Raw genomic sequence first — 19475 nt, 5'->3', positions numbered from 1 at the left:
TACAGATTCCCGACAGCAGGACAGCTCTGACGAAACTGCAGAGAGCGACTGACGCGGGAATGAGGTGCAGGTGGGGAGATGGGCGGGGCGGCTCAGGTGAGGGGAGTGAGGTGATTGGTGGGCAGGTACAGAATAACGCTGAAGGGGCCTGGGAGAGATGTGGCTGAAGAGGCGGACATTGCGACACAAGTATTTGTGGAGATATCTTCCACCATCGTCTCTGTTTTGCTCTCTTGAGGTTCCACTCTGTAGATATATTGAATATATTGATTATAAAAACTAAGCACTTTAAAAAGAGAGCGCGACCTTGCAGCGCGACAGGAAATGATTTTCATCATTTCCTGTGGAAGTGTCATCCGGCTCGTTCGACCTCTGCAGGTTCATGAGTGGTCGGACGCAAGTTTGGAATAAAGTTGCAGCACTTAGAAAGTCACGCTGAGTCAGATGATGTTGCTGTGTCATGAGTCGATGACGTCCAGCTGTAACTGACAGTGCTGTGTGTGTGTGTGTGTGTGTGTGTGTGTGTGTGTGTGTGTGTGTGTGTGTGTGTGGTAACGTCCTGCTGTGATTAACTCAGTCAGAGTTCAGCAGGAGGGTTTCGGTGGATGAACAGAATTCTGGAAAACTCGATCAGCTGACTGTTAGAAAGTTGAACATTTACTGTGTGAATTTGAACAGATTACAGCAGCTCACACACACAGCGACTCCGGTTCATCTCCACAGGGCTCTCTGCAGGCCAGTCAGGTTCCTCCACACCAAACTGGAAAAACCATTTCTTTATGGAGCTGCTTTGTGCTCGGGGACATCGCCATGTTGAAACAGAAAAGAGACAAACACAAACTGTTGACACAAAGACACTGTTGGCTAAAGCAGTGGCCAAAGATCTACAGTTCAGACAGACACTGTGCTGTCTGCAGATTTAACATCTGAACACGTCTGTGGGCTCTTTGACCATAAACATGACTATCAGGACTATAAGTTTCATGTTTTGTCGGGGGGGACACTAAGGCACAGCAGGACTTGAAAGACGCCCCCTCAGCTTCACGTGTGAACGAGATGGAAACGGATCAGTAACAGGGCTGGGACACTCAGAGCGTGAGTAATCAGGTTTGTGATGCACAGATTGGTTTCCTGAGAAGTTAGAGGTGAGCTGCTCTTCATCCAACCGCTGCCTTTTGGTGTTTTTACCAACAACGCACGAACGATAGCAGTCGTCAGCGCTGACAAGTACAAAGCACTCCCTAAAGTTGCTGCAAAGCTGAAACAAGCGCAGCAGGAAGTGATCCCTTTGAATTAGCAGTAACCTAAAGGAGTACTCCCGCAATTTAGTGTCTCTCTTTACATCGAGAGAAATCTGTGCAGCAGAGGTGAAGATAACCTGACATTTAGTCCCTGGTATGGGTCAAACTCCCAAAACACTGGATCCTACATTTCCCATAACGCAACTGGAAAAAGTCTTATATTAGCACCTCCCTGCCTGGTAAACAACTACGTTTTTCAAACTTCACGTTCCCAGTTTGCAACGCAGGCTTTCTGTTATAAATGCAGTCTCTAAACCCAAACTATGTCACTTAATCATTTTCTCAAACTGAACAAAGCTCCTCCAGAGCCCCGGAAGACATTATATGACTAACCATGGCTGTAAACTAATCCTAAACTACGTCAGAACGAGGCTAAGCTTGAACTCACGAACAGCTGCCGCCGACTTCTGGAGAGGCTCAGACTGTGACTCAATCAGGGGAGTCCACACAGAGTCCATCGCTGCCGCATACAGTCATGAGGTGATGCCAGGTGATGTGATCACAGAGTTAACGAACCGAAAACACAAAGACACAGAGAGATAAACATGAGCTGCGTCTCACTCCCTGACTGCACACAAGTCTTTTCCCCAAAACTTAGTTTACTCAGAGCGGTCAGTGCGCTTATTTACAGACGATAAAAACAAAAAAAATAAGTATAAAAACATTTTGTTTTCTCTTCGTGACGTTTAATTGGCAGTTTGATGGTGCCTGCATCACTTCCTGTAAGTGCAACGCGTTCACGTACAACTGGTCTCTTGTATAATAACTATAATTATGACTCGTGTGACGTAATTACAGTAATTCCAACATGACTTGACATTAAACTAACATGCAATGGATTATGGGATACAAAAAGAAGGTTGCATTAGTCAGAGCCTTTGAAAAGGACCAAACTCAGACATGATGGACTTCAAAGTATTGTATTTTTTCTTTACGTGTAAACTTTATTTACAAAAAAGTGTATAACACTAATCATACAACAACAGTAAAAACCTTTGTACAAACTTTGAACGTCCATAAAGTCCGTTCACTGAAGTTGAAATGATTTCATTTGAAATCTCCGCACACTCAGTGCAATTCAGTGCAAAATCTTGAACAGTCGTCTTCTGACTTTATTACTCATTCAGTATTTATGCTGAACACAACCAGTAGAAACTGGTTCCCAGTGTGGATTCACACTCATCATTCACTAATCTGGACTGAACCGCAGCATCGACCGGATGACTCACCGCAGCGAAGTGAACTCCGGCTGAGACGTCCTCACATCTTTTACTTGAGTAAAAGTGCAAAAGTATCAGCGTCAAAATGTACTTAAAGTAGCAAAAGTACTCATCATGCAGAATGAACCATTTCAAAATGACATATATGAGATCACTGTGTTATAATCATTGATGCATTAATGTGTTCATCACTACTTTGTGAACGAAAATACATTTAGATTTATGTTTTGTATTATTAATCTGAATCTGTAAAGTAACTAAAGCTGCGGAGCAGAAGTATAAAGTAGCATCAAATGGAAAATAGAAGTACAAGTACCTCAAAATTGTACTCAAGTAGAGAACTTTCCACCTCTGACTGAGTTACAGAACATTTGTCTCCTGATTCCTTTTTCTTTAAGTAAGTATTATTATTATCATCATTATTATCATTATATATATATATATATATATATATATATATATATATATATATATATATATATATATATATGTTGTCAGTGTATACAGTGTAGTGTCTCCAGTGGAAGTGGGTCAAACTCAACATGTTCCTTTAAAAACAGGAGGCTCGTCAGTCTCAGCACGTAGCTCACGAGCGTGAAGTCGGTGTGTCGTTGCTACGTGCAGCTCCGCACACACACACTCAGACATGCACACACACTCACACTCAGGACACGGGGGTTAGAGCGAGGTACAGTCAGACTGGGTTATGTAATCAGTGAGGGGTTGATCTGCCTACAAGCTGCTCTTTGTTATCATCACACACTGAATGCACACAGCGCAACTACACACAGCAACTACACACAGCACAACTACACACAGCAACTACACACCGCACAACTACACACAGCGCAACTACACACAGCAACTACACACAGCACAACTACACACAGCACAACTACACACAGCGCAACTACACACAGCACAACTACACACAGCAACTACACACCGCACAACTACACACAGCGCAACTACACACAGCAACTACACACAGCACAACTACACACAGCACAACTACACACAGCGCAACTAAACTACACACAGCAACTACACACAGTACAACTACACGCAGTACTGCAGTACACACTCGGACACACGAACAGTACATGAGTAGTACCATGAAGCAGCACACTGATGGAAACTGCTAAAGCATGAATAATGCACGACCAGGACCTGATGGGGGACCCTGCAAAGCCGCTCCAACACTCTGTGGTTCAAACCGCATCGGGGTCTGCAGACGGCTCTCTTCAGCGCTCCCGCACCCCGGGAGCATTTCAGCCCGTTTCCGCCTAACATCGCGCGGTCCTGCGGCTGACTGCTCTCCGCCGGAGCACCGTGCAGAATAAACGCAGCACACGGTCGCCTCAGACGGGCAGACAGTACACGGCGACATCACAGGAGGGGGAGGGGGGGGGTTATTGGATGGTTATTGGTTACAGGAGTGTTACAGGAGGGTTACAGGAGGGTTATGGGAGCGTTATGGGGGTGTTATGGGAGTGTTGCAGGAGTGTTACAGGAGGGTTACAGGAGTGTTACGGGAGGGTTACAGGAGGGTTATGGGAGCGTTATGAGGGTGTTATGGGAGGGTTATGGGGGTGTGGTGTGCAGTGTGCACCAGCAGTGGGTCAGTTACGTTCAGTGTGTTTGAGTGCAGAAAGTCAGTAAACAACAGACCTCAGTGGGGTGTGTTCCTGCACGGCTGAGCTCCACCAATCAGCATCCAGCTCCTACCCACGTGGTTCTCTTGTTTACTACGAGGCTAGAGAGCCACCGTGGGGGCTGCTGGGAAAACCCGGAGCGGATCAGCTGCTCAGGAGCCTCTGCTCGCAGCACTGACAGGTACAGCACAGAGTGCTACTGACTTCCAGTCAGTGTTTGAAGACAGAAAGCAGGATGTTTTCTACAGACGGCTGAGGGACACTGTGCTCAACATAAGGCTGCAACTAACGCTTATTCTCATCATCCATTCATCTGTCCGTTGTTTTCTCAGTTCATCGTTTGGTCTAAAAGTGAAAAATGTGCAAAACAGTTTCCTAAAACTCGTTTGTTTTTTTCCAGCCAGCAGACTCATCGGTTCATCCCTGCGGCTCTAGCTTTAAAACAAACTAATAAAGAACATACAGAATACTTTTGAAGCTTATGTAATGACTGTAAAAATGTGTTTGTCGTCATATACATATCAGCCAATCAGAGACGAGTATTTTCCTTGGTCACAGTATAACATAAATCCATGAAACTCATTATCACATGTTCTGTTGAGAGCATGTGATCAACACATCTCCACATTTAAGAGTAGGCTTAAGACTTTCCTCTGTGATAAAGCTTATAGTTAGGGCTGGCTCAGGTGAGTCCTGAACCATCCCTTAGTTATGCTGCTATAGGCCTAGACTGCTGGGAGACTTCCCATGATGCACCTCTTTCCTCTCTCCTCCTCTCCCTCTCCGTCTGTATGTATTTTTAACCCATTACTGCATGTTACTAACTCGACATCTTCTCTCTCCCGTAGTTCTGTGCTTTCTCGTCTCTCTCCTCTCTCCTTCTGTCGCTTTCAGCAGGTATTTCTGCCTCCAGAGCTGCAGAGTCTGGATCGGTGGTTGTGGGCTGCCTGCTGCCCCCGTGTTCCTGCAGAGTCTGGATCTGTGGTTGTGGGTCGCCTGCTGCCCCCGTGTTCCTGCAGAGTCTGGATCTGTGGTTGTGGGTCGCCTGCTGCCCCGTGTTCCTGCAGAGTCTGGATCTGTAGTTGTGGGCCGCCTGCTGCCCCCGTGTTCCTGCAGAGTCTGGATCTGTGGTTGTGGGTCGCCTGCTGCCCCGTGTTCCTGCAGAGTCTGGATCTGTGGTTGTGGGTCGCCTGCTGCCCCCGTGTTCCTGCAGAGTCTGGATCTGTGGTTGTGGGTCGCCTGCTGCCCCCGTGTTCCTGCAGAGTCTGGATCTGTGGTTGTGGGCCACCTGCTGCCCCCGTGTTCCTGAAGAGTCTGGATCTGTGGTTGTGGGCCGCCTGCTGCCCCCGTGTTCCTGCAGAGTCTGGATCTGTGGTTGTGGGTCGCCTGCTGCCCCCGTGTTCCTGCAGAGTCTGGATCTGTGGTTGTGGGCCGCCTGCTGCCCCCGTGTTCCTGCAGAGTCTGGATCTGTGGTTGTGGGCCGCCTGCTGCCCCCGTGTTCCTGCAGAGTCTGGATCTGTGGTTGTGGGCCGCCTGCTGCCCCCGTGTTCCTGCAGAGTCTGGATCTGTGGTTGTGGGCCACCTGCTGCCCCCGTGTTCCTGCTCGACAACTGCTGCTACAGTTGTTGTTATTGGCTCTGTTACTGATGCTGACAGTATTATTCCTATAGCTGTCATTCCTATTATTACTACTTTATTAATATCAACTATATAAAAAAACAAAAAGCATTCTAGGTGGTATTTGCTCGAGGTTTCTGCCTCTTAAAGGAAGTTTTTCCTTGACGCTGTGGCCAAGTGCTTGCTCATGGTGGGATTTGTTGGGTCTCTGTAATAAATATTATAAAGAGTTTGGACCTGCTCTATAGGAAAAGTGCAGTGAGATAACTTCTGTCATGAATTGGCGCTGTATAAATAAAGTTGAATTGAATTGAATGTGTGTGAGACAAACATGTGAGGCATCAGAAAAAGTCCTGAGCGTTTTCTGGAAAATTCCCACTTTCATCAGAAACTGGTTTGTCTTGATGCAACACAGAAGGGAGAAGCTCCCGTCCAGCTGTCCCAGCAGCAGCCAGTCCGCGTGTTGCGTGAGCCCCCCCCTCCCACCCCTCCTCTGCCTGCCGGAGCTCAGACTGGCTGCAGCCCGCAGCAGCCCTCAGTCAGCCCCCACTGAGCAGCAGCGGACACGTCCAGAGCCGTGCAGGTATGTGACAGCTGCCGCGCACCTGTAATCACACTCCGCTGGTCTCTGAGCGCAGACCGACGACGAGTTTGGGACTCGGCTGGGACAGTGCATGAGTTCTGTCTCTTCAGTCTCTGAAGTTCACAGAGACAACGTGCTGACTTCCCTTCACCTGCCGCCCCTCTGCCACGTCTGTGTTTCCTCACGTGGTGTCTTTAGTCCCGGTGGCCAGCGTCTCTGGCAGCGGGAGTTTCAGCCGTCTCTGCGGTAAACACGCCGCCGCTTCTCCCTGCCTGGAACCGGAACCCTGTCGTCCGGACTGGAGTTTCTGAACTGAGGGTCGAGGCCTGGGTTTGTTTTTGACATTTTAAAGTAAACGGCTCAGAGATGCACTGAAAATGGAATTAATGGTTAGCTGTTTTTGTGTTCACTGGGGACTCTTATTGTGGAGGGTGTGAACCAGGCACTGAAGGAATCTGATTGGTTCAGAGCTCAGAGGCGCAGACAGACAGGGGGGTGTGTTTGTACACTGTGTGTGTGTGTGTGTGTGTGTGTATACAGTGTGTGTGCAGTTTATGTAGTTTTATTCTTGTTTATAATTGTTTAATGTCCATACACTAAAACCAGAGTCCAGACCTTTACTCAGCAGCTGCTTCAACACGACCCCCAGTTTGGTGTGGAGGTCCTGACCCCAGCCCCGTCCTGCAGCTTGAACTGGAACTACGAGCTGAAACGATTAGTCGATTAATCGAGTAGTGGGTCGGCAGAAAATTAATCGGCACCTATTTTGGTAATCGGCTAATCGGCTAATCGTTTCTGTAATATTTCAAGCAAAAACGCCAAACATTTCGCAGTTCCAGCTCCTCAGACGTGAGGGTTCGGTGCTTTTCTTTGTCGCGTCTGATAGGAAACTAAACGTCTTTGGGTTTTGGACCGTTGGTCGGATAAAACAAGAAATCAGCAGCCGTCGCATCGTCTCTGGGAAATTAGAATGAGCATTTTTCATTTCTTTGCGGCATTTTATAGGCAGAAAGAGTCATCGATAGTGAAAATAATTGTTAGTTGCAGCCGTGATTGGAACCCGGACTGGGAGCCAGACCTGATCCACCAGCACCAGTGCTGGACCTCACTGATGCTCTGGTGTCTGAATGGGAGCAGATCCCTGCTGGAAAGCCTGAAAGCTGTTGGAGCAGCTCATTAATGAACACGGCGACGCGTGTCTACATACTTTTGGCCATGTAGTATATTTTTATATGTGATTTTGTGTTATGTGTTGATTCTGTACGTGTTTCTGAGTAACTCTGGTTTCTCTGAGTCACTGATTAACAGGAAACCTTGAAAAGGGGAGGGGGTCATCATGTTTCATCATGTTGCCACGGTGACACAGTTTAGTAATGAAGGTGTTGTAATAATCATCAGTATGAGCAGATGTAACGTGATAAAGAAACAGTTGAAGCCATCTGTTGCACTCGTTTTAAACCTCTGCTCAGTTAGTTACTGTTATCCTGCAGTGCCTTTAAGCTGGTAATTGGTAACACACACACACACACACACACACACAGAGCGGCCTGACTGTAAATGACGCTGCAGCCTGTGAGTCACCGTGATTTCACTCAGATCTCTCAGATCTGTGAAACTGACCATCAACAGTTAATCCAGAAGATTTCCCAGCAGCCACTGCTCGGGTCATGTTGTATGGGGGACAGAAATGTGTCTGCTATAGTGAGTAGTAGTAGTAGTTATCTTCTTAACTTGTTCTTTTATCCGTTATTTCCAGGCAGTTTGGCCAATGTCAGAGTGTGTTTTTTGGTAAAGTTATTCAGGCAAAGTTCTCGTGAATGGGAAAACAAGAGACTCTCGGTCGCCGACGCTGAAATGAAACTAACGTGTTGGTGTGGCGTTAGAAAGCAGCGAGCTCAGCAGACCTCTGCAGCTGCAGGCCACGTTAGCCGCCGCTAGCATAACACACCACGACCTCACACCCAACTGTCAGCAGTGGAGGTGCATTGTGGGTAATGCAGGAGGTTGGCCACTTTGGGAACCCCTGCCCGAGTGGCTTCACCCCTGTGAAAGGATTTAGGTCTCATGAGCCTTCAGACAGAGATGTGGTGGCTTCGGCCGACCGGACTGACTGACTAAACTGGAACTGCTCGATTTCTGTGTTTCAGATTTCAACTCTTTCGCGCAGACAAGACACGCGGACGGACATGTTGCCAAAGTCTCGTCTGGGGAAGCGTTCTCCTCTCGGGGCGTTGGTGAGCTCCACCTGCCCGGCGGCGGGCCAGGAGACGGGAGAGACCGGCGTAACCGCGGCAACGGCAGCAGGACAACAGCCCATCGGCAGAGTCAAAGGCCATCCCGGGCTGAAGGTGGGATTATTTTGGCAGCGTTCAAGAACACATAAGTCACATTAATGCTGTCGAAACCTCACCAGCGTTTTAGTTTGTCTGAGTTAAAACCACGAGGTGTCCACATGCTTCGGTCCAGGACAGCAGACACACTTTTATTTTAGAATATGGACAGAAAATCCCAGTTTGATGTTTCACTTCCTCAGAGGGAGCGAGTGGGAAAATACACCGTCACAGATAAAAAAAAAAAAGAAGTTATGTTCGGGGAAAGTTTGCCTTGATTGACAGGTGTGTCGGCCTATCACGGTGAGCCACGGTTGTTTTCTCTCTCAGGTGTATTTTCAGTGTGGAGGAGGAGGTGAATCTCCAGGTGTGGCGGATCAGCTGGACCTCATGCAGAGGGACGTTTCTGGCTGGTCTTCGTCTCATCCGTCCTCCTCCTCGGTGCCTCCGTCCTGCGGCAGATCGGTCTCCTCCTGCATCGACGTCCCCCGAAGGTCAGACGTCCTTCTCTGCCTCTGTGTTCTGGTGTCTCTACGTGTCTCCGCATATTCTCCAATAAATAAATTCTACCTCCTCTCGTCCCGCAGTCAGAGGAGTCCAGAGGAGGTGGAGATGGACGAGCTGATGGCAGCGATGGTTCTCAGCAGTTTGTCCTGCAGTCCTCTGCTGCACAGCCCCGCCCACCCAGACACAGCAGGTACGACACCCACAAACAACAACAATCAATAACAATCATCCAGAGCAATAACGCCAACAACAGTCCTATCTGCCTAAATGACATTTTGCAGTGTGGTATGTTCATGTACTTTCATGTGTGAACTAACATTTTTTAATACTGAATGAGAAGAAGTAAGATCAAATATTCTATAATGCTTTATTTTACAGATTTATTATTACCTAATCATTTCCTGAAAAGAACCGTGTAATTTGTTACTATCGCGAAAATAGAGACAAAGTTGTGAGACTGTTATTTTAATTAGTTGTTTTGCAGCAGTTGTTGTTTTTCTGAGGAATCCGTTGAACGTTCGCCAACTGATTGTCTCTGTTTACCCATAATTAGCGCCAAATTACATTTTTGCTGTGAGCAAAGTGTTAAATAAAGTTGAGTTGAGAGTTGAGCTACCACATCTCTGACAGTTCACAAATTTATATCGTCTTTCCATTGTCATATCGCCCAACTCTACTCCCTCCTGGTTCCTCGCTGGCAGTGTCAAAGTAGCTGGACGAGCTCCATTTATACAGCACCAACTAGCAGTTGTATACTCATTTCAGAGCAGTTAACTACTCATAATACTATACGTATAATACGTATTATACTACGTATAACGTCAATATACCGTAATAATATACAGACCACTACTGAGAGAAAATCTAATATTTCGTGGTCCAAGTTGTTGTGAAAACTGTATGTTTGTGTTTCAGCTCCTCCGATGGACTGTGGAGGCGGCGAGCTCTCTGACAGCGGCAGCAGCGGCTACTGGAGCGTCGGCCACGGCAACGGAAGCCCAGCCCCGTCTCCACCAATCGCAGAGCCCGCCCTCAGCCTGGCCACGCCCCCTGACGAAGGACTGGACATGGAGCTGGAGCAGGTGCTGTTCGACGAGCCGGCGCCGCGGAAACGCAGGGTGAGCAGGTTTTACGGTTGCGACGGGACAAATAGAACGCCAGCGCAGCGGCTTCGCGAGTGCTGACGGTGTGCTTCCTCCTGCAGAACTCGGTGAAGGCGGCCTACAGGTGTCTGTGGCCGAGCTGCGGGAAGGTGCTGACGTCAGTGGTGGGAATAAAACGTCACATCCGGAAAACACACCTGTGGTAAGACTCACCTGACACACAGAGAGGGTCTTTCTCTTCTGCTGCCGTTAAACCGTGTGTTTAATATGGAAGCTTTATCCTGGCAGGAAAATAAAAGAGTAGCTGAGGAATAATTAATGATAAAAAAACAGATATAGTCATATAATTAGTGAGATATTCATAACATTTTAAATATATTATTTTAAGTCTTTTTATTTGTCTGGCATAAATGGGCTTCCATATACTAATTATTATTACTAAAATTATTTAATTATGAGATATTAAGCCAATTTATTAACTTACTAATTATGTGTTTTACTATGTCAAAATGATGAGACAGTATTTCATCACTTCTACTAACTCTCATATCTCATACAGTAATTGCGACTAGAGCTGAAATAATTATTTGATCAATCAATCGACAGTAAACTGATCATATTTGGGGTTGCGGACTGTTGGTCGGACAAAACTAAACATTTGAAGTTGTCACCTGGAGCTTTAAAAAATTGTGATAGATATTTTTCACAATTTTCTGATATTTTATAGACCAAACGATTAATGGCCAGTTAGCTCAGTTGGTTAGAGCATGGTGCAGGGTTCGATCCCTGTACGGGCCACATTGTTTTGTGTAGTTGTCGTGGCCGAGTGGTTAAGGCGATGGACTAGAAATCCATTGGGGGATCAATAAAGTATTTCTGATTCTGATTGATAGAGAACACAGGCAGATTAATCAGTAATGAAAATAAATGTTAGTTTAGAGCATCATGATAAAATCAATTATTATTTTATTTAGTTATGATCTGACTGAACACCTTCATCTCTGACGTCTGACAGTTGACCTCTCCTCTCACAGCCGCGGTGCCGAACACGAGCGTTGTTCCCGCAGCGAGGAGGATTTTTACTACACTGAGATTAACCAATGGGACCAGCAGCAGCAGCAGTGTCCTCCACTTCCTCTCCTCTTTGGCCCCGCCTCCCCTACCTACTCCTCCTCCCCCCCCTCACCTCCCAGCCCTCCCCCTCCCTCCCCGCCGTCTCCCCCTCCACCAGCCTGCAGCGCTCTGAGTCGCTCCGCCCCCTCCTCCTCCTCCGGCAGCTTATTGCAGGTCCAATCAGAGCACTCCTATCAGGTAGGGCGGGGCTTATCAAGCGTGTAATTATATTTTAACTAAACACAAACTAGACACAATTATATTTTTTACTTGATTTTTTTTAAACAACATAAATATAATATTGATAAATAATTGCCTGGCAATAATATTGCTGTTCTGTTGTGTTATTGACACAAAAAATGTAAATTGAATTATAAAAATGTGTGTGTAATATTTTGTTTTGTTTTTTTAGGCTCCACCTCCCGGTCATGTGATATCAGCAGCAGCTGCGAACACACCCTCCTGTCGTTGGACGGCCCCGCCCACCAGCTGCCTCAGACAGGTAAATCCTTAAAGCGGCTATAATCAATATTTTTATATTAACAACAGATCACATGACTACTTGTATGTGAAAGGTGTCATTTATAGTAACAAACCCACAGTGAATTATCACCAAGTCTGCAGCTCTGCGAAGCTTTTTAGCCTCTTTTAGCTCCTAGCAGTGGTGGACAGTAACAGTAAGAAGTACATTTACTACTACTTTAAGTACGGTACTTAAGTACATTTTTGATGTACTTCTACTTGAGTATTTTTAATTTATGCTACTTTATATTTCTACTCCACTACAACTCAGAGGGAGATATTGTACTTTGTACTACATTTATTTGACAGCTATAGTTACTTTTACAAATTAAGATTTTACATTAAAAAAGCTTATAAAAAAACAACATATTATTAAAGATTAAACCAGTGGTGGAACTGCTAAGAACTCATAGACATTTGAAACATGACAAGGAGACCCAGAGACATTTAATCTCTGAACTTCTCATTTAAATAACAATTTGAATGATCAATATTTAAAAGAAAAACAAAGATTAGAGAAAAGTCCAAAAACTGAAAACAGATTTGTGTATCAGAAATTTGTTCTTTCAGATTTATCTGGTGACCGTTTGGAGGGGCCCGACCCCTGGGTTGGGAACCACTGGACTAAACTAGCTAACTGTATATAAAGCAGTTAAATCTAGCTAACTGTATATAAAGTAGTTAAAACTAGCTAACTGTAACTAAAGTAGTTAAAACTAGCTAACTGTAACTAAAGTAATTAAAACTAGCTAACTGTATATAGGCTAAAGCAGTTAAAACTAGCTAACTGTAACTAAAGTAATTAAAACTAGCTAACTGTATATAAAGCAGTTAAATCTAGCTAACTGTATATAAAGTAGTTAAAACTAGCTAACTGTAACTAAAGTAATTAAAACTAGCTAACTGTATATAGGCTAAAGCAGTTAAAACTAGCTAACTGTAACTAAAGTAATTAAAACTAGCTAACTGTATATAAGGTAGTTAAAATTAGCTAACTGTATATAAAGCGGTTACAACTAGCTAAGAAAACTAGCTAACTGTAACTAAAGTAGTTAAAACTAGCTAACTGGATATAAAGTAGTTAAAACTAGCTAACTGTATATAAAGCGGTTACAACTAGCTAAAAAAACTAGCTAACTGTAACTAAAGTAATTAAAACTAGCTAACTGTATATAGGCTAAAGCAGTTAAAACTAGCTAACTAACTAAAGTAGTTAAAACTAGCTAACCGTAACTAAAGTAGTTAAAACCAGCTAACTGAATGAGTATTTTTACTTTTTGTACTTTTAAATAAATGTTGCTTTTACTTAAGTAGCATTTTGAATACAGGACTTTAACTTGCAATGGAGTATTTTTACATTGCTGTATTAGTACTTTTACTTTTTCCACCACTGGCTCCTAGTTCTGGTTTTGCAGCACATTTCCTGTCTGGTTCAGTGTCAGTGTTTCCAGCAGCAGCAGCGGTTTGATAAGCATGCTGTGCATCAACTGCTCAGCTCTTAACAGCACGTTTTGGTCTTTTCACAGGATTAGAAAAATATAGAATAACACCTGACTTATACTTTAAGCAGTGGGCAGTAACTGCAGCGCTTTAGCCAGTACTGTATGTCGAATGAGGAGAAAATAATTGCATGTTTTAATGCTCTGGTTGTGAGTTGGCGTAAGAAAACAAAAAGACAAGTGTGCACAAAACACTGCAGACCGCTGTGAAATGCTGCAAAACGCTGCCAAATGCTTTCACACGAATTCAGTGGACTGAAACTCTGCAGATTCTCGGTAACTTGGCGGTGCTTTATTGTTGCTTGTTTATTGTTGAAAGTTTTGGACTTTCCCTGAGAATATTAGGTTAGATTTAAACATTTTTACTGTGCATCCCCTTAAAGCCAACCTCACCCCCGTTCGCTAACAGACACACTTCTCTAATTCAGTTCTGTTTTCTCTCTCAGTCCGGATCCTGTACAGCAGCCTATTGTTTATTTCCTCCACCAGCCCAGAGAAGCCTGTTAAAACTGGTTTTATACTGGAGGGGGGGGGGTGAAGACTGTGTGTGCGCGAGCTCCTCCCTGATGGTTTTCATTCAGCAGGAAAATCCCCTCTTGGATGGTTTGTGGTCACATTTTCCATCAATCTGCCACCTCGCAGTGCTGCCACCTGCAGGCCGACAGAGGCGGCTGCAGAATGTTTTTACACCAGAGAGAGACAAACACAAAGGACGTTAACAACTGCAGAGACGGACGGCGCACAAAATGATGAAGATGGGGGGGGGGAACAACAACAACAACAACTATTTGTTTCTACTCCCAAAATAAAATATCAGAAAGCAGCAAAGACAGAAGAGAGAGGAAGCAAGACACCGCTCAAACACCACACAGACCTGCACCGTTCATCTCTTTACACCAAATCCTCTTCTTCTTTCTCCTCCTCAGGGGTTGGCCGTGGGTTTGGCGTTTCGGGTGCGTTCGGTCAGTGTCGGAGAGCAGTGGCTGCAGCATCAGAGCGCCCCCTGCAGGTCAGTACTTACATGTACACACACACACACACACACACACACCGTGTCCTCACTCATTCTGTCTGAGTGGTACTGGCGTTTTATTAATTACCTACCGGTGAATTCAGCTTTGCAATGGATCCCGTCTAATTCCTGCGATTTCAACAAAGAACTCATAAACACAAATCATACCTTCCACGTCCTCATATCAGTGGTGGAATGTAACTAAGTACATTTACTTAAGTGCTGTACTTAAGTACAAATTTGAGGTATTTGTACTTTACTTGAATATTTTGTTTTCATGCTACTTTCTACTTCTACTCCGCTACATCTCAGAGGGAAATACTGTATTTTTTACTAATTTTTACACACAAAGCGTATGAAGCAGTGGGCGATCTGAGGGGGGACGAGGGGGGAGGAGGCGGGGTCCGCCCCCCTTGTTAACCTGCTCAGAAGCTGCTCTGTGCTTCACGTTGCTGCTTTTAATAATCTCTGAACATCTGAGACGCGCTGGCTTTGAGCTGCCTGCGGAGGACTGAACATGTAAAGAGTCCGTTCTGGATCAAAAGCTCTGTTTCCGCCGCCTTCTTCTCTCTTGTAGAGCACGCCGCGTGAAATGATTTCTCCCTGTCTGCGTCCCTCACTCACTGACTCGACTCGCAGTGCTCGTCGGGAATGCGCAGGTTTGATTGGCTGTGTGGCATCACGTGAGATGATTTACAACGCGTGCAGTTGGTCTGTGAGTTTGCTGCTAAACCGAGCAGCGTAAAGGTTAGAAAAGCTGCGCCGCGTTAAAATAAAGGCACTCCGTCAAAATGTGATAATTCTCAACAATATTCTCTACAGCAGACGGGGAGAGAGAAAGTGCGGCAGCAGCGTGACGTAGGCCTGGTCAGAAAGCGTGCTCATAAACTGTTTTCTGTTTTTTTGCTGTTCTCACTCAAAACGAACAACTCGCCTACCGGCATGAAGAGTTTATAAAATCTGATTAAACTCCCCAACAGTTTATACGAGTACAGCTGAAACGATCCTGTAAAATCATTTCCTGGTTGCAGCTTCTCAGATGTGAAGATTTTACAAACCAAACGATTAATCGATCGATTAATGGAGAAAATAATCATCAGCTGATCAGTCCGATACAAAATCAATACAATGCTAAGTACATTTTCCTGATTACACTCACAGACTTTTACTGAAGTAACATTTTCACTGCACTTGTACCAGAGTATTTTCACAGTGTGTGTTAGTACTTTTACTGCAGTAAAGGCTCTGAATACTTCCTGCGCCGCTGGTTATAACATACAACATGTCAGATATTACACACCTGATGATGTTTCACTCTGTCCGTCAGGAGGATTCGCGGTGAAGCCAAGAAATGCCGGAAGGTTTACGGCATCGAGCACAGAGACCAGTGGTGTACGGCCTGCCGCTGGAAGAAAGCCTGCCAACGCTTCCTGGACTGAGCCGAGGAAGAAGGAGAGGAAGAGGAGGAAAAACAAGGACTGGAGCAGGCTGTAAACTTCAGCCTCACCTGGTGGATGCTTTCTGCTTTCTTATGTCTGAAAACAGAAATATTTTGTTGTTTTTTTACTCTTTCTACATTCGCTTTTTTCATTTTGAATGTATTTTGTAGATGTTGTGTCCTGTCATTGCTTTTCGATGAACAGATTGGGGCAGCTATGATGTGACCTTTGACCTTGAAGCAGCCGAGTGAGTTTTATGCGTCCGTCCGACTCTCCTCAGGTGCTCTTAACAAAACCAGCCTCTGTGTCGGGATCCATGTGTATTCCAGTTTATTAGCCAATTCATTTACATATTCAGTAACCATGGAAACGCTCAGCTCAGGCCAGGATTCGTTGTGATGAAGGTTAGTGGGCTAGCCGGCTTAACTTTGGGCTTAACCCTGAGTTTGAGTTCTCACAAAGCTGGCTCCGGTTCAGACAGTGCTGACTAACACCAACAAGGAAAAAAGTATTCCTGTTTAAGAGTCGAGTCCAAAAGACTTCCTGTCTGTCTATAAGTCAGACTTGTTGTCAGCATAAATCACGAACAGGATCATTATTCGTATTCGTTTGGTGAAAGTCTCTCCCGGTATTTCTTATTTATTTAACAGTCGTTCAGCGCAGCACCTGGACAACACGAGGCAGCTTTGTGACTTTCTCAACAATATGGAAATAGAAAGGATTCCCTCTGGAAGGCAAAGCTAGTTTACCGAGCTCAGAGCTAATCTACAGAATGAAATACATGAGTTTGATTTACCGAAACGAGGTCCTCTAAGGGCCTCGTTGGTGCTGTACGGGCCCCTGGATGAATCTGCAGTCTGAACATAAAGAACTGACTCAGGAGCAGCTTCGAACCCTGACACACCAAACTGGCCATCAGGCGCCGTCGACTATCTGTAGTTACTGCGGTGTTTCCGGCATTTTGGCACGAATCGGCCCTGTTGGAGGCCCGTCTGACGGGGCAGTTGGTTAGGAGCTGGATGTACTGCAGAATGGACTCGGACAGTTCTGGTATATTCTACATCGCACGTCTTCACACATTTGTCAGCGTGCGAGGTTGAAATTTACGTCACTCGAACCTCTCGGGACGCGGAAGTATAATTTGTGCTTTTGATCGGTGATTTTGGGTTTGGGTTAAATGTTAATAAACACGCCGTGCTACAAGTCACTGTATGAAACCAGACCAGATCTTTGAGTGAACATTTTACTGACATTTCCTCATTATGTCAACAGGATCCTGTCGGGTTTACGCTTCCTTCTAAACGTATTAGCTGTTGAAAATTAGTTGTATATAAATGTAACTTCTGAGACTGTACTTACTGCTGGTCCTCCGTTGATGTATTAAAGCGTCACTTCACCACCTTCAAGATCAGATAAGACAATCCTTTATTGATGGGTTGTGGTTAGTATCAGTTTACATGTCCTGGGGAATCCTCCTCAGCCTGTGAACTGGAGGCGTGGAGTTTTACCAGGCAGGGAGGCTCTAATTAAAGACACTATCCAGGTGCATTGTGGGAAACGTAGGCTCCAGTGTTTTTGGAATTTGACTCATACTAGGGACTAAAAGTCAGGATTTTGACCAATTTTTTTTGTCTGTGTCATCGTCTTCCAACTTCAAAGGGGTGCAACACTTCACACTGTTCATATTTTATCCGTTTGTTTCGTTAAATGAAAGTTCGTTGTGTCTTTTCAAACACAGCAGATTGGCGGAGGCGGGTAAACCATACTTCTGCTACTCATTTTTTCAGACTTTCCTCCGATCTTTGCTTTTTTTTCTGGTGAATAGGTGGATACGTTCACCTCTTCACTCAGTAACACTTTACTTTCAGTCCCCTCTTTACCATTCATAAGCAGCATAAACAGTTAGTGGTTTATAACACACTATAATATAAGCAGATTTAAATGTTTATTCATTAACTCCTCCTGTGGACACACATAAGTGGAGGCTTCTGTATGAACAGATAATTATTGACAATAAAACAGCTGTAATGATATAAAATGTTTTCATATAAGTTATGTATTATTATACAGTACTAAACACTTACAATGTCCTTATATCTGCTTACAACTACATTAAACACTTAATAAATGTTTATATTCAGCTTTAAGGCACCGAACAGGTTGGAAATCACTGCTGTAGACTGTAGTCTTCGTGGTGCGTTCAAGTGCAGCGTTAAGACGCGTGGCGTTGGATAGTCAGCGCTCGTTTTTTGTTTGTTTTTTTTTTAAAGGTGGCCTCGGTGTGTCAGGGCTCTGCTCCACAGACGCTCTGCAAAGAGTCACGCCGAGTTTTATTTTAACGCCATTAGTCAAATCAGGTGTCAAAATATTTTGTCCTGTTCGTCTCAGCATCTCAACTAAATATCAGACTTCACTGTAAATATCAGCATCGCTCTGTTCCTCCTCTTTTTAATTTCCCATCAGCCCTTTCTCCACGTGAGCTTCAGTTAATGTGTTTGTTTGGAAGCAGAAGCCATTTCCACACGCAGTATTGATCAAGAGGTCTGTTTAACTTCAAATAAAAACACACAATGTTTTACACTGAATTCTATATATTTTATAGTATCTACTTCCCCCTGGTGTGTATATATATATACAGATATATAAATACCAGGCCCGTATATCCAATAATGACTCTTCCTGAAACCTTTTTAAACGTTCAGATTTCAGATGTTAAACGTTTCTTTGCGGTAAACTGAGACAAAGATTCTGTTTGTTTATGAGCAAAAAAAGCAAATGTTGATGATTGTAATCATATTATTTTTCAGATGCACTCTTTTTATACATGGGAGATCCTGATGTTATAATAAACTGAAAAAGTTGGCTCATTTTGTCTGGTTTGGTTCGTCTTTACTGATGACTCGACAGATAGTTTCCACACCCCAAAGTCATTTTTCAAACTGCTTATTCAAGTTAGATCCTCACTTTGAAGAAATTTGTCTTTATTATCAATACGCTCATCCATATATTTTCTGTCCATCGCCTGATTAATAAATACATGTGCGTCAATGAGAGGGACCCAGGTGGGATGGTGAGGTCACAGGGAGCAGAGGTGAAGAAGGTGCAGGACTTTAAGTACTTAGGGTCAACGGTTCAGAGCGACGGAGACTGTGGAGAAGAGGTGAAGAGGCGAGTGCGAGCAGGTTGGAGCGGGTGGAGAAAAGTGTCAGGTGTGTTGTGTGATAAAAGAGTCTCAGCAAGAATGAAAGGAAAGGTGTTGGAGACGGCGGTGAGACCAGCGATGTTGGACAGCTTAGAGACAGTGGCACTGAAGACAAGACAAGAGGCAGAGCTGGAGGCAGCAGAGCTTAAGATGCTGAGGTTCTCTTTGGGAGGGACGAGGACGGACAGGATCAGGAACGAGGACATCAGAGGGACAGCTCATGTTAGACGTTTCGGAGATAAAGTCAGAGAGGACAGATCGAGGTGGTTTGGACGTGTTCAGAGGACAGACTGTGAATATATTGGTAGAAGGATGCTGAGGCTGGAGCTGCCAGGCAGGAGGTCTAGAGGAAGACCAGAGAGGAGGTTTATG

The 19475-nt window shown here is 44.8% G+C and overlaps 1 protein-coding gene and 2 long non-coding RNA genes across 4 annotated transcripts; 1 reads left to right on the top strand and 2 right to left on the bottom strand.

Moving 5' to 3' along the window:
* Positions 1-635: 635 nt before the first annotated feature.
* Positions 636-4919, bottom strand: LOC122876244. Its single transcript, XR_006378044.1, has 2 exons — positions 3692-4919; positions 636-1761 (listed from the first exon to the last, which is right to left on the bottom strand). It is a non-coding gene; the product is annotated as an uncharacterized LOC122876244 (long non-coding RNA).
* Positions 4920-6099: 1180 nt separating this feature from the next.
* Positions 6100-18768, top strand: znf395a (zinc finger protein 395a). 2 transcript variants are annotated; one of them, XM_044195335.1, is made up of 10 exons: positions 6100-6376; positions 8524-8724; positions 9037-9200; positions 9294-9403; positions 10129-10331; positions 10418-10518; positions 11351-11627; positions 11842-11931; positions 14377-14459; positions 15790-18768. In XM_044195335.1, exons 2-10 carry the CDS (start codon positions 8563-8565, stop codon positions 15899-15901), a joined length of 1302 nt encoding a protein of 433 aa, XP_044051270.1. In that variant the 5' UTR covers positions 6100-6376; positions 8524-8562; the 3' UTR covers positions 15902-18768. The 2 variants fall into 2 exon arrangements, with proteins under 2 accessions (XP_044051270.1, XP_044051280.1); XM_044195345.1 differs by lacking the exon at positions 6100-6376 and adding an exon at positions 6383-6706.
* On the bottom strand, positions 13721-14443 carry LOC122875809. The gene is made up of 2 exons (XR_006377919.1): positions 14325-14443; positions 13721-14121 (listed from the first exon to the last, which is right to left on the bottom strand). It is a non-coding gene; the product is annotated as an uncharacterized LOC122875809 (long non-coding RNA).
* Positions 18769-19475: the final 707 nt, after the last annotated feature.

This window comes from Siniperca chuatsi, linkage group LG1 (assembly GCF_020085105.1).
Source record: "Siniperca chuatsi isolate FFG_IHB_CAS linkage group LG1, ASM2008510v1, whole genome shotgun sequence".
Taxonomy (NCBI): domain Eukaryota; kingdom Metazoa; phylum Chordata; class Actinopteri; order Centrarchiformes; family Sinipercidae; genus Siniperca; species Siniperca chuatsi.
This window is presented reverse-complemented; position numbering and strand designations above follow the sequence as displayed.